Source organism: Podarcis tiliguerta, assembly GCF_965153285.1.
Source record: "Podarcis tiliguerta genome assembly, chromosome: 13".
NCBI lineage: Eukaryota > Metazoa > Chordata > Lepidosauria > Squamata > Lacertidae > Podarcis > Podarcis tiliguerta.
Genome location: NC_139546.1, coordinates 33,283,839 through 33,297,335, shown reverse-complemented (window position 1 = coordinate 33,297,335; position 13,497 = coordinate 33,283,839). Strand labels below are relative to the sequence as shown.

The window sequence follows — 13,497 nt, the reverse complement described above, 5'->3', positions numbered from 1 at the left end:
CTCATTGAGGGGCAGTAGGAGTAGGAAAATGAGAGTAGCCCCAACATCTTTTTAAGGAAAAAAAGCACCGGTAACAAGTCATTTTTTAAAAAAAAATAGCATTAAATCAAGCCGATCAAACAGATCCACAAGGAGACGGAAATTAAAGGAGGCCAAAAGCTTATGAGAATACAGTGTAAACAAAATGTATGGCTCCAGAGAAACACTTGCCTGTCCTCTGTGCAACACAGTAGAGGGTGATAGGGATGCAGGCTACTGGATTATTTTATTTTTTGCTTTTCCTTGGATTCACAGAGTCCTGAAGTTATTGCTGCTCATTTTGTGAACAAAAGTCATATAATACCCAAACCTGCCCAGCTCCATTCGCCTCTAAGTGGAACATTGGTTGGGGGAACCTCTTCTGTTTACGAGGAGTTGGCATATACTGATGGATGGAACAAGTCACAGCCACTGCCGCTCTTAATCTTATCTTCCATATGTTTTGTAAGCACAAGCCTCTTGGCGCGAGACCTTTGGGGCAGAGGGTGATGCCCTGCAGCCAGGTTCTTGACTCGACTATCTGCCCAAGGCAAATGCCATTTTTATTCCACACCCAAATCGCCACCGGCATTCAAGATAGGCCAGATGTTTCTTGCATAATAACCACGGGAATACTCGGTAGGGACAACAACAGAGATAGACAGGGTTGAGATCACAGGGGCAGTGCCAGGCAAGCACAAACACCCCGTTATCTTGGGGTGCCAGAGAGTGTTGAGGTGCCCTTACAGTCTGCTGTCTCTGCTGATAACGGAAGCAGGCACGTAAGCCGTTCCCCCTTGGCTGTGTTTTGCTATGCTTTAAGGGACTTCCACAATCTCCAGAAGAACAGTCATTGCTTGCAGGGATGGGCTTCTTCACATTGATCCTCCTCACCTCCTCCTGCTTCCTTGGAAAAGCTGGTGAGTTGCCTGCGTTGAAATTGAAGGAGGTGGGCAGCAAAGGCATCTTAAGAGTTGGAAGAGACTTTAGAGGTCAAGATCTAGTTCAGCCACCTGCTCAATGCAGGATGGCACTACTGAAAGGTTGCTGGTGGTACCAGTGGCCCTCCAGATGTGGCTGGACTACACTCCCATCATCTCTGACCATTGGCCGTGTTGACTGGAGCCGATGGGAGTCCAAGAACATCTGCACGGCTGTGGGTTATCCATCTCCAGACTGCAGCACCCCTGGAAGATGGTCCTCTGGGCTCCAGCCAAGGAGTGCCCACCACTTCCCAAGGAAGTCAGTCTTAATATAGCAGTATTATTCACAATTATCCATTATTCTGAAAAGCAACGTGCAACCACTTAAGCAGAGTGGTTGTAGGGGTTGGCACTTGGCATTAAGTGCTGCTGGGCTAGAGAAGGGAGCAGAGAGCAGGGGATGGACAGTGTTGTCTTTGTGACTTGCTTGTGAACCAACACATTGTTTTTAACTACTGTCAGTCATCTGGGGAGCAACCTGGTGCCTCTGCAAGCTCACAAGCAAGGTTTGCTCCCAGCCTTTCAGTGCTTTAACACAGGTACATTACCTTTGAACATGGGGATTCCCAGTACTGTACTATATTTTTACATCAATATATATCAATAGATTGCAATCTTTGCAATCTGATCTTGTGGGCAGTTTTTGCTGCTAGGCAATTATCAATATAATTTGGCAGCCATTGAGCCCGTCTTTAATGTGGAATTAAGTAAATTGTGTGTTTCAAATAGAAGAACTTTTGCTTGCTCTGAACCTATTTATAATCAGCACCATTGGGGTGGCTCAAGGTCTTTCCAGATGACCTGCTCATTTGTCCTGATTTGTTTGAGAGGAGTTTAGATGGCCTTGCACCAAAGAAAGTGCAATCCAACGCTTTCGATGTGTTTCCTTGTCACTTTCCTTATCGCAAGCAGTCTGACCTTTTGGGGAAGCAGGTTTGTTGCACGAGACCTCCCAATCCATTGCAGTTATGGGACCTGAATTTACCTGTACGTGACTAAATCTCACCCGAATACAGTGAAAGCCTGGAAGCAACCCCTGAATGAAGTTAAGTTGGCTTATCTGAATTAGAGCCTGGTGTTGTGTACGGTAACTTGACTGGAAAGAGCCTTCTAAGGATTTGGAAAAAGTCTCTTCTCAATCCTCTTAGCTGGCAAGCTTTTAGGTACAGATGCATGGATTTGAACCCAGGACAGTCTACAAGAGATCTGCTCACTTACTGAGCTCTTTAGGCAAGATGGCCCATGGAAGACCGATCACTGGATGATCTTTGGCTGTATGGCTTCTCAGTTTGATGCCGTTTAAGATGGTCCTTAGATTTCCCCAATAATTATATTTATGGCCACATAGGCATCACTGATAAAGAGGAAACACATAACTTTTTTTAAGAAAAAGATATATTTGTGTAAAATCTGCATGTGCTAATTTGTATGTTTGGATGTAAATACAGACACAGTCACTATAATTGAAACAAAAATGCAATCCATCTCAACATCCTGGGGAAGACTGTGACCTGTGTTGATGGTCTGTTTCAAGGCCCCTGTCACATGGAAGACGGAATTGTAGAGCTGAAAAGGGACCCCAAGGATCATCTAGTCCAACCCCCTGCAATGCAGGAATGTGCAACTGTCCCATATGGGGATCAAACCTGCGACCTTGTTGTCATCAGCACCTTGCTCTAACCAGCTGAGCTATCAGGTGTCCAGTGGTTGTATTTTCTCAGTTAAGCAGGCAAACAGAATGATAAAGTAGGACGTGCTGCCTGCCACCCTAAGGCCAATTCACACATGCCTGCATATTCATTGATTTCTCAGCACTTGCTGTGAGACCTGACTCCTAAGCAGAAGAGGAGTGCTCTTCTTATGTGTCTGTTCTGTGTTGCTTGACCCAGCCGGGAAGCTGCAAGTGCAGGCCGAGCCCTCTCTGGTGAAAGCTGCGGTTGGAGATGATGTCTTGCTGAATTGCATCTTTACTGTGGACGAGCCCACCGTGGACCTCAGCCGACTCTCAATCCTCTGGTTCCACCGGGGCAGGCAGCTGGCAGAATTTGACGATGTGGTGACCACCTCCGGGGAAGGCGTCAGCCTGAGCCGGGAAGAGCTGGAGAATGGCAACGCGTCCTTGCTCATCTCCCGGGTTGGCACTGGAAACTCTGGAAACTACAGATGCTACGTCACATACACGCCGGAAGTGTGCATCCGGGAAGTGACTTTGCAAGTTGCAGGTAAGAGAGGTGGATGGTGTGGTGTGTGTGTGTGCGCGCAACCAAGCACCAGCAGGAATACTTTTAAGGTCTGGCTGCCTCAGAATATGTCTCAGCATATCATGCAGCATTCTTTACTGGGGCAGGCAATAATATATACATTTTTACACACACACAAACACACTTTTTTAAAGTTTTATTTTCTACACTACTGGATTCAAGGCAATTATTGTCCAAATATGCAACGAGAGTCACCTTGCCACCCTATATTAATTCAGAGTATAGTAAATGCAGAATCCCTTTCTCACACAGCACAAGATAATTTATCTACACAATATCAGCAGATTTTGTTGTTGTTTAGTCGTGTCTGACTCTTTGTGACCCCATGGACCAGAGCACGCCAGGCTCATCAGCAGATAAGTAAACAAAACCGCACCCATCAATTCCAATTTAAATAATTTACAAATCAATAGCAAATAGCCACAGGTTGACACAGAATTGTGCGGCTATCCTAGAAACCCATCCCCCCCCATTCTTCACTGCTCTCTCTCTCTCTGACTCCCCCCTTCAATAAATATCTATTCCTAGCCCCACTCTCTTTTGAACACATTCGCCTTTCAAACACCCTATGAAAGAGGAAGGCTTGTTTTCCTCTGGAGACTTCCAAAATGCAGCCTTTACCTTCTACATTGGTTCATTTTATTTCCAGTTTAATTGGGCTTATAGTCACATTTTAAAAATCAAGGGAGCCTAGCTAACATCTATAAACCTTAGATATCAACAAAAAGACACTCACCTGTCTTCCCCCTGCTCCCTACATGATGTTAATAATTTGGGGTACATTAAAGGCATACATTTTGCACCATAAAAGAAAAGCTTTTGCTCTCTTCTAGCTTACAAGTAACTCCTGCCTTGATTTGCCTGCAGGTGGTGTGCCTTACTCACCCTAGGCGACTAGGCAGGTAGCTATGAACAAAGCCATATCAAATAGAGGTGGAGAAAGACTTGCCCAATGCCTAAACATTACTACAGTGCCTTGTAATTCTGCGTAGCAATTTCGGTTTTTGGAATTTGTATGGACTGTATTTAAACGTGGAAGAAGTACAGAAGATATTGATGGGTCCATCACAAATGTCTCAGTTTTGATTTCTGTGTTTCATTCATTCATTTCTAACCCTACTGTGTGTTGGATGCCGATACTAATTCCCTGCAGACCCCCAGGAAGATCTGGAAGATTCCTTTTCATCCCCGTGTCTCAGCCGTTCAGATATCCTGAGCAAGCTGCGTCAAATTGAGGAAGCTGTGAAGCAACTCGAGGCCAAACTCCAGGAGCTCGTGACCAGCAAGAGTGCCGCAAGATGCAGCTCTGAAGTTGCCTCCCCGTCCATGCCAGAGCCCTCACGCTGATCGCATTTCTGCACATCAAAATAGGCTTCAAACCCATTTAGCTTAAGCTTCCCGTGTTATCCAAGTAAATGTGGAAACTGTAGCTCTGTGACAGGGCTTAGAGTCTCTTGACAAATCATTCCTGCAATATCTTAATTCCTAGGATTCCCTGGGGGGATGTTATGACCATTAAACCAGCTTCAGAATTAATACTGTGTTGAAGGGCATTGCATGTACTGAATGGCAGTGGAGGGGTGGGGCTGAATTGACTATTTCTGAGTGCATCAGGGCCTGGAACCAAGTGGGGTGGAGACAGAGTTGGATTAAACAGGAGGCAACGCAGGGAACTGTTGAGGGCACCAGCCTCTGGGTGCTTGCAGATGACCTGTCTGTTGACCACTCATCCTGATTTATTTGAGGGGAGACTTAATGACATTGCCTCAAAGCAAGTGTCACCTCACACTTTCCAATGCATTTGCTCACCAGTAATCACCTTCCTTATGGTAAAAAGCCCAATCTTTTGTAGAAGGGGGTTTATTGCACAAGACCTCCCAATCCACTGTAACTATGTACCCTGAATTTGCTGGGATGTGACTGAATCCAACCCCAAAATGGTATGATGGAGGGGGGGGGAGGTGTGTGTTGTTTCTAGATCCGCTCAACTATCAAGAGCTGACTCAAATAGAATAAACACTTCATCTTCACCTATAAATCTGGCAATGACCTATGCATTACTCCTTTTGGAAAACAACATTAGAGAAGTTATTTAAGAACATAAAAATAGCTCTGTTAGATCAAGGCCAGTGGCCCACCTAGCACAGACCTGTTCTCACAGTGGTCGGGATCTGCAATCAGGATCTGAGCACAACAGCAACCTCCCGGTATTATGCATCCTGCTTTTTTGAGCTTTCGAGTGTGTTCTGGCGGACCATTGATAAAGACCCAAGTTTTGGACTCCATGGACACGTGGCCAAATTCATGTGATATGTTCTAGAGTTACGTCAGTCCCGCATTCTCTAGGTACCCTACATAGGCGGGGGCAAGAGGGGGAGCTGCCCCCTCTAAATCAATACAAATCTGAGGTTCTGCCCCCCCACAAAAATCCTGGCTACTCCCAGGCTAGTCGTGGCTAGTGCTCAGCAAACAGCACTGCTTATGGTCAGCGGCGCTCTTGTATTTTTCAATTACACAGCCCAGTGCACTGAGAAAAAACACACACACAAAAACGAATTAAGCCCCGGGGAAATGCAACTCGTGGTTAAAGACACAAGTCTGACCCACCCGCTCCTTCGCCAAGAGAGGAAGGCGGAAAACACACGCCGAGGGGCTTTCGCTTTAAGAGCCTCCCACTGGACTCTGGCTGGGGTACAAGCTGGGTGTCGCTTAGCTTGGAAAGCGCTGAGGCAGCAGCAGCCTCCGGAGGGGGAAGGGGACGGCCAGGGGCCTGTTGCAAGAACCAACCTGGAAGGGACGAGAGGAAGCTCAGCAGCCCCCAGCATGGAAGGCTTGTAAGCAACTGATCCCCCACCTCGCAAATCAATAACCGTGCCCGCCCCCTTCCCAGTGCCCACACCTCGCGCCCCTGCCCCACCCCCGCTTGCTTTTTGCAACAGTGCCTTATTGTCCTAATACTGTAATGGCACAAGAGGGTGGGGGGTGCGTGCGCACGGGACAGGGCGTAATAAAGGTAATATTCGCGCCACTCAAAGGTCCCTGAAACTAACATGTCGTTCCCTTACATGAAGTTTTGCAGTTAAGTTTGCTTGCTACCGTAATGCAGGAGAATCTCATCAAGAAGAGTCCAAAAATGCAGGTAGCTGCGTCGATGCATTCGACTGAAATGAATAAAAGGTGCATCACACAATGCCTAGTCCACTAGGGTCAGCTGGTAGCCATGGAGTCACGTGCTGGCAAAAGGTGGAATTTGTCGCTCGGGACTGCGCGACTGGAGTTTCAGTCAGGAAGCCAGCTTAGCCCTACATCGCGAGGCTGTTGTGATAAATGGGCCACGCCCACATCCATGTATCAGTGGACGGAGAGTGGCGATCGCATGCAAAAACTTTGAAGTCTCTCGTATTGCACACAGCTTGCCAGGCAGTTGGGTCGCTTGTGAGGCTCATTTTGAACAGTTTATAACAGATTGTTGGCCAATTTGTGCTTTTCCCGACATCTGTTTAAGGTAAAGATAAGACATCTTGTAAAAGGCCACAATACATCTGACGCGAGGGAAAGCAAGGAATGGGTCTCATTCAGGGAGACTTTGGCCATCTCCCTTTGCAATCCTGTGCATGTTTATTTGCAAGTAAATGCCATTCATTTCCCACTGAGTAAGCATGCAGAGGATTGTAGCCTTAGCGTTTGCCCCAAGGCAAAATGCATAACTTCTTCATAGCGCATGTTAGATTCTATGTTCTATATTCTAAAAACGGCACATACTTGCTTTACGTGACCTTTGAGCCCCTTTGTGCTCCAGTTTCTCCCTCCCGACCCAAAATCTGCAGCTACCACAATGAGGCCAACACGTCATACATCCTATGTAATGGGCTTTTGGTCTATCAAAGCTTATTTATGTCACACAAACCCATTAGTCTTCAAGGCACGGCAAGCCTCCTTGTTGGGCGCATGCGATAGCAGACGTTATCCCTACAGCATCTTTGCACTACCTCCCCGCCACCCAGCACAAATGTCATACTGATGTTGTGGAAATAGCAATTGTGCCTAATGTCACTGGTGGCAACTATTGATTGACCCTTCAGGGGTTGGTTGTTTGGTTATGGCTTCAGTGCATAGCCCTCCCCTGCATATATAAGCAGCATGAACTATGCAAAGCAAGAAATGCTACTCAGTTAATACAGGTCGAAGAATTCAGATTTTGTCAGGAGACTATTTGGTTGTTGCTGTTTGGATATATAAAGTGTACACACACCTGTCTATGCACGTTCCCACGGCAGCCCCCAGGCTCCCCCCAAAGAAGCCTACCGTGCAGCAATGGTGCTCTCTGGCGCAGGAGATGCCCTCGGCTACCGCAACCAGCGCTGGGAATACTGCACCTCAGGGCCGCAGATCCACCAGGAGCTCCAGGAGCTGGGGGGCCTCAGCAAGGTTCGGGCAGCCCTCCCTGACTGGCCTGTCAGCGACGACACTGTTCTGCACCTGGCGACGGCCGAGGCTCTGGCCACAGGTGAGTAGCAGGAAAGGCTGGGCAGCCTTACAGCCTTTTCTCAGCAGGTCCTTGTTCCCTGAGGAATAGCATTTTTCACTTACAGCAGAGCTCAGCCTACATAGGGCCGACTCAAGGTATGACTGAGGGGGTTCTCAGCAAAGTGTCATCCCTTGGGTCTCCTATGCCCATTCTGCTGCCTGTAGGTTCATTTGTTTGCAGCCATGGCGGCAGCTCTCCAGTCAGCAGTGGGCAGGAAGTCCTGTTGTTGTTGTTAACATTTATATACCATCCTTCATCTATAGATCTCAGGACAGTTCACAGTGTGAACCAACCTGAGATTTTCACATGGGGTGTGGTGGATGTGGGAATGCAGAGGAGATTTTTAAAAAATTAATGCAGAGCACTTCTTCTCTGTGTTTCCTCTATCCAGGGAAGGAAGGGGAGCCGCTGTTCCAGGAGCTGGCCAAACGCTATGTTGAAGCCATGAACGACATGGAAGGGAGGAAGCCTGGGCCCACGAGCATTCTGGGTAACTTACGACAGCACTCCTCTGTGCAAGTTACAGGAATATAACTCTCTTCGAAAACAAATACATCCCTGCTCCGTACACAGACGGAAACTAATCTAAGGAAGCAGGTGCCGATGTTAATAGGCAAAGAGCTTTGAAGTGTGTGGGGGTGGGGTGGGGACCTTCACTGTGCCTTAAGGTGGTGTTGTGAAAACACTGTCAGTGTTGTTCTTGTAGTACAGTCATACCTCTGGTTTCAGATGCTTCAGGTTGCATTTTTTTGGGCTACAGACCCGCCAAAACCCGGAAGTACCAGAATGTGTTACTTCCGGGTTTTGGCGGTTGTGCATGCGCAGAAGCACCGAATTGCAACCCACGCGTGCGCAGACGCGCCGTTGCAGGTTGTGAAGGGGCATCCCACACAGATCACGTTCGCAACCCGAGTGTCCACTGTACTCAACAGGAAAGAGGATTGGGGCAAAACTCAAATTAGTTGGCTTCACTTGTCATTCCCTGCGGCTCCACCTCCTGTGAGTTTCCAGGGCACTAACCCTCTGTGGGGGAAAAGCAGATTGAACAATAGTGATATTTTGCAGAAAAACTACAAAAGGGGGAAAAGGGAAGGAGAGAGGAGCTTAGGACAGAAGGCCATTTTTAGGAAAAACCACAGAGTAAGGTCAGGAGGCCTATTTTCTTTCCACCCTATATGTTTCTTCTACTTTAGACGGCAGCCTCTGCAGTTGTATTCTGTGAAATAAACGAAATGCCCAGTGCTGCCTCCATACGGCTCAAGAGCACAAGCACTTTGGCCCGTACACATCTTTGCATGTCTCTTGTTTTCCTCCCGCCTGCAGGAACATCTCAGTTGTGTCCAGGGGAGCCAAACGGATATCGCATTCCCTTTAACCCTGGTGCCACAGGTTGTGGTGCTGCCATGAGATCCATGTGCATTGGGCTCAGGTAACGTGGTGTGTTGTGGTGGGGGGGACACACGTAAGAAAGGACAAAGTTGGGGCCAAGCGGAAAAGCTGAATGCCAAAGTCGGACTCCAGCATGACCCCCAGCCGCCATCTCTCCCAGGTATCCTCGCCCTTCAGACCTGAGCACTTTGATCCAAGTCAGCATAGAAAGTGGAAGAATGACACACCACCACCCCACAGGTAACTGATTATGTGTGGTAGTCATCCTGTGTCAGGGCGCCTTTCCTGCCAATGGTACATAAAATGGACAATGCTGAGAGGGTGGGAGGGCTTTCACCATGACTTGAAAGCTGTGGGTGTGTGGGTGTTTGGAGTAGTGTTCAGTGTGGGTCTTAGGGCTGCAAGTCTACCAATACAGATGTACAAAACCCTGAGGTGGTAGAATAAGGACTTCAGGCTGCAGGTGGAAGATCCTCTGTTTGAACACCCCTTGCATTGAAATTTCCCTGAAAATTGAAGCCTAGTAGTACAGTAAGCAAGGGGACGCGGGTGGCACTGTGGGTAAAAGCCTCAGCGCCTAGGGCTTGCCGATCGAAAGGTCGGCGGTTCAAATCCCTGCGGCGGGGTGCGCTCCCGTTGCTCGGTCCCAGCGCCTGCCAACCTAGCAGTTCGAAAGCACCTCCGGGTGCAAGTAGATAAATAGGGACCGCTTACTGGCGGGAAGGTAAACGGCATTTCCATGTGCTGCGCTGGCTCGCCAGATGCGGCTTTGTCATGCTGGCCACGTGACCCGGAAGTGTCTCCGGACAGCGCTGGCCCCCGGCCTCTTAAGTGAGATGGGCGCACAACCCTAGAGTCTGTCAAGACTGGCCCGTACGGGCAGGGGTACCTTTATCTTTACCTTTACAGTAAGCGAAGAGCCAGAGTATGGTTATCCATGATCTGTTTGCAAGGAGTTTTTAATACAGAGGAGCATTCAGAAAATGCCCCCCCCCATTTGCATTCTGAATCTATATCGTCAATTCTACCACATTCTGCTGCATGTGTAGACCCAGCCTGAGTATCTTGAGGGTCATGGCAGATGTGACGTTTTAACACAGGTCATCCTGGGTCCTTCACTTTTTTTTTGCACTTTATGTACTACCAGATAACACACCACCAGCTAGCAAGCAAAAATGCCTTGCCTTTCCCTTAGCACTGCAGGATGGCAGTTTTTCAAAAATTAAAGTAGATTCTCTAAGTATATGTATATGTACATTTAAAAACTGTACCTCTCACCTTATCAAATAATTGGCAAACATTTTCAAAACTGTTGCCAAACTGCTCTGGGGGAAACTGTGGGATGGTGATGTCACAGGCGCTGTGCAATAGGCCCTCTTCAAAGCCCGCTTTACCTTCAAACTGAACTAAACAGGGGGTGATGGGGGTGTGTGGAATGCAGAAACATTTCCTCCACCAGGGATGAAAGAAGGCATATTTGTATTGAACCAGTGAGTACTTTTTAAAAGTTGAGCTCCCTGCTAAGCCATAAAGTCTACTGGGTGGGCCTTGGGCAAGTCTCTGTAGCTCAGCCTAATCTACTTCTTGGAGCTGCAGTGAGGATAAAATTCCTTGAGGGATCCTGACTTCCACCCTATCCTCTTCCTCTGTTGTAGGCTATCTGGGAGCTCTGGCCTCTGCTCTGTTCACTTCTTATGCAGTGCAAGGCCTCCCCCTTGAGCGCTGGGGAGCTGGATTGCTCAGGACCCTTTCCCTTGCTTTAGAGTACATTCAGACTGCTGCAGCTGAGAGTGACTCCAATGTGGGGGCCTGGGCTTATTTCCAGGAGAAATGGGAGTGGTAAGTCCTTTGGGTGTGCTCTGGTATGGCGAAGGGGGACCTGAGTAACTGGAGGGTGTTGTTATCTTATTTTTTAGGATAATGCAGTTGAAAGCTTTCCCCCCTCTTTTTTCCAGTGTGCACCTTTTATCAGGATGTCTAGAAACTTGCTTTTGTAAAATGAATAAATGAACAGCCAGATTCTGTGGTGAATGGAGAACTGGTACAATGTAAGGTTAGAGTGCTGGATTAGGATCAAGGAGACCTGCTCAGCCAGCAACCTCTGAGTGAATTTGGCCAGCAACTACCTAAGCCTAGCCTACCTCACAGCTTTGTGAATATAAAATGGATTTTGGGGGTGAGGGTGGGGCAGGGGAAGATAATTGGTTGTATCCAACAAAGTCATAATCAAGGTAGACCCATTGAAATCAATAGACCTGACAAGTTTAAGTCCAGAAATTTCAGTGGGTCAACTCTGAGTAAATCAGAGGCAACCCAGCAAATGCTATCTTGGAGGAAAAACTTAAATCTCCTTGTCAAAATTTGATTGTCTATTATAATTTTAACACACACCCCCCCACCGTGTTCCTACTCTCTTTATGTACCCAGTTGGGAAAAGGAGCTTTTAACAAAAATTGAAGGGGGAGGTTTTGACAAGACAACAATTCAACATTACTTTCAAACAGAACTTGAGATTGAGTTTGATTTTTAAAACAAGCAAACAGCAAAATTCAAAGCTGAATTCAGGGGGGAAAACCTCACTGTGAAGGCAGAACAATATCTTGGTTCTAATAGTAATGTTTCTCAGGTAGGTCAGAGTAAAGAGAGTCATTGTGGTGCAGAGGTCATTCTGTTTATTTCACTGTACATTGTGCCCTCATTGGCTCTCAAGGTGGTCTTGGATTCTTGGCTTTTTCACTTTCACTTTTAGGTACCTCTCTGAACGGGGCCTGGCTACGGGTCAGGGCCCTTGTCTGTTTCCTGCTGCCTATAGCCCTGCTGAGCGTGACGTCATCTACAAAACCTTCAGCCTGGATGGGTGGGCCGGACGGAGTGGTCACGATGCCCCCATGATTGCATACGACGCCTTGCTGGGCGCAGGGGAGAACTGGGAGGAGCTCTGTAGCCGTTCCATGTTCCATGGGGGTGAGTCAAAAGGAGGCAAATCCTGCCCGTCCCCCACTGTAAAAGTGGCCCACCCTAAAAGTAAAGGTACCCCTGACTGTTAGGTCCAGTTGCGGACAACTCTGGGGCTGCGTGCCCATCTCGCTCTGTAGGCCGGGGGAGCCGGCGTTTGTCCGCAGACAGCTTCCGGGTCATGTGGCCAGCATGACTAGCAGCGCATGGAAACACCGTTTACCTTTCCACCGGAATGGTACCTATTTATCTACTTGCACTTTGATGTGCTTTCGAACTGCTAGGTTGGCAGGAGCTGGGACCGAACAATGGGAACTCACCCCGTTGCGGGGATTCAAACCGCCAACCTTCTGATGGGCAAGCCCTGGGCTCTGTGGTTTAGACCACAGCGCCACCCACGTCCCTGGCCCATCCTAAAGCTGGCTGCATTTTATAGCATTGTAGAGTTGGAAGGGACCCTGAGGATCATCTAGCCCAACCCCCCTGCAATGCAGAAATGTGCAGCTGTCCCAAATGGGGATCAAACCTGCAACCTTGGTGTTATAAACACCAGGCTCTAACCAAACTTGTTTTCTCGGTGTGTGTGTGTGTTTTCCTGCTCACTCACAGGGGATAGTGACTCTACAGGGGTGATTGCTGCCTGCTGCTGGGCTCTGGCTCACGGTTTCAGAGGAGTCCCAGAAGATAACCACATAGCGCTTGAATACCGAGACAGGATGGTGGCTGCAGCTGATGCCCTCTATCACCTTGCCTGGGGACAGACTCCTGTTTGAAAGACCTTTCTGCTGTCTGCATCTAAGGATGGACTCTAATCTGTTGATTTTGGTTTCTTCTCAATCATAATTTCAGGTCTTCACATTTCCACACCAATTTATGATCTGTGCATGGCACAGTCCTTGTGAAAATTAATCAGTGTTTTAGTGAGAATTTCACTTGATACACGTCATTTCCCCCAATAGACACATTTTTCTGCAAAGCAATTTCCCTTATTGTAATGTTGCTTTTCACTAACACCTGCATTTGTATGTACACTTTGCCCTAATATATGCATTCTTGTACATGTTACTTGGTTGGAAAACTGCATTGCAAAATTTGGAGAAGCACCAATGCCCAACGATGGCTGTCTTTCAATTTGCATATTGTTTTGGAAAGGGCAAATTTGTTAACTTCGCCTTTAAATGTGAACTGAATCTAATTTCTTCTCCATCTCTAACTAGCATCCCAGGCCCCTGAGAAAGGCCATGAACATGAGCCGCAACAAGCTGAAAACTGTTCTTCACAGAATAAACTGAGGCTGTGCTTGCAGTTCTGACTTGTGTTTTGTGGGAGGAAAATTTCAGCCACTGGATTTCTAAGATCCTCT

At 47.7% G+C, this 13,497-nt stretch overlaps 2 protein-coding genes across 2 annotated transcripts; both read left to right on the top strand.

Moving 5' to 3' along the window:
- Nucleotides 1-388: 388 nt before the first annotated feature.
- On the top strand, nucleotides 389-4,798 carry LOC310663548 (CD276 antigen-like). The gene is made up of 3 exons (XM_083411516.1): nucleotides 389-938; nucleotides 2,891-3,223; nucleotides 4,416-4,798. The coding sequence occupies exons 1-3, from the start codon at nucleotides 884-886 to the stop codon at nucleotides 4,607-4,609; spliced, it is 582 nt and encodes a 193-aa protein (XP_083267642.1). The 5' UTR covers nucleotides 389-883; the 3' UTR covers nucleotides 4,610-4,798.
- A 990-nt stretch (nucleotides 4,799-5,788) lies between these two features.
- LOC310663526 (ADP-ribosylhydrolase ARH1-like) lies at nucleotides 5,789-13,439 on the top strand. The gene is made up of 8 exons (XM_083411455.1): nucleotides 5,789-6,096; nucleotides 7,540-7,769; nucleotides 8,182-8,280; nucleotides 9,114-9,219; nucleotides 9,340-9,419; nucleotides 10,835-11,018; nucleotides 11,929-12,143; nucleotides 12,744-13,439. Exons 1-8 carry the CDS (start codon nucleotides 5,834-5,836, stop codon nucleotides 12,905-12,907), a joined length of 1,341 nt encoding a protein of 446 aa, XP_083267581.1. The 5' UTR covers nucleotides 5,789-5,833; the 3' UTR covers nucleotides 12,908-13,439.
- The last annotated feature ends 58 nt before the right edge of the window (nucleotides 13,440-13,497 follow it).

Excerpts from the sequence above, each read along its gene's own strand:
- LOC310663526 (XM_083411455.1), top strand. The coding sequence starts at position 5,834 with ATGCAACTCGTGGTTAAAGACACAAGTCTGACCCACCCGCTCCTTCGC. Across the intron at positions 6,097-7,539 it reads GCCCCCAGCATGGAAGGCTT|CCCCCAGGCTCCCCCCAAAG; the intron begins GTAAGCAACTGA and ends TTCCCACGGCAG. Across the intron at positions 12,144-12,743 it reads CCGTTCCATGTTCCATGGGG|GGGATAGTGACTCTACAGGG; the intron begins GTGAGTCAAAAG and ends GCTCACTCACAG.
- LOC310663548 (XM_083411516.1), top strand. The coding sequence starts at position 884 with ATGGGCTTCTTCACATTGATCCTCCTCACCTCCTCCTGCTTCCTTGGA. Across the intron at positions 939-2,890 it reads CTGCTTCCTTGGAAAAGCTG|CCGGGAAGCTGCAAGTGCAG; the intron begins GTGAGTTGCCTG and ends TGCTTGACCCAG. Across the intron at positions 3,224-4,415 it reads AGTGACTTTGCAAGTTGCAG|ACCCCCAGGAAGATCTGGAA; the intron begins GTAAGAGAGGTG and ends AATTCCCTGCAG.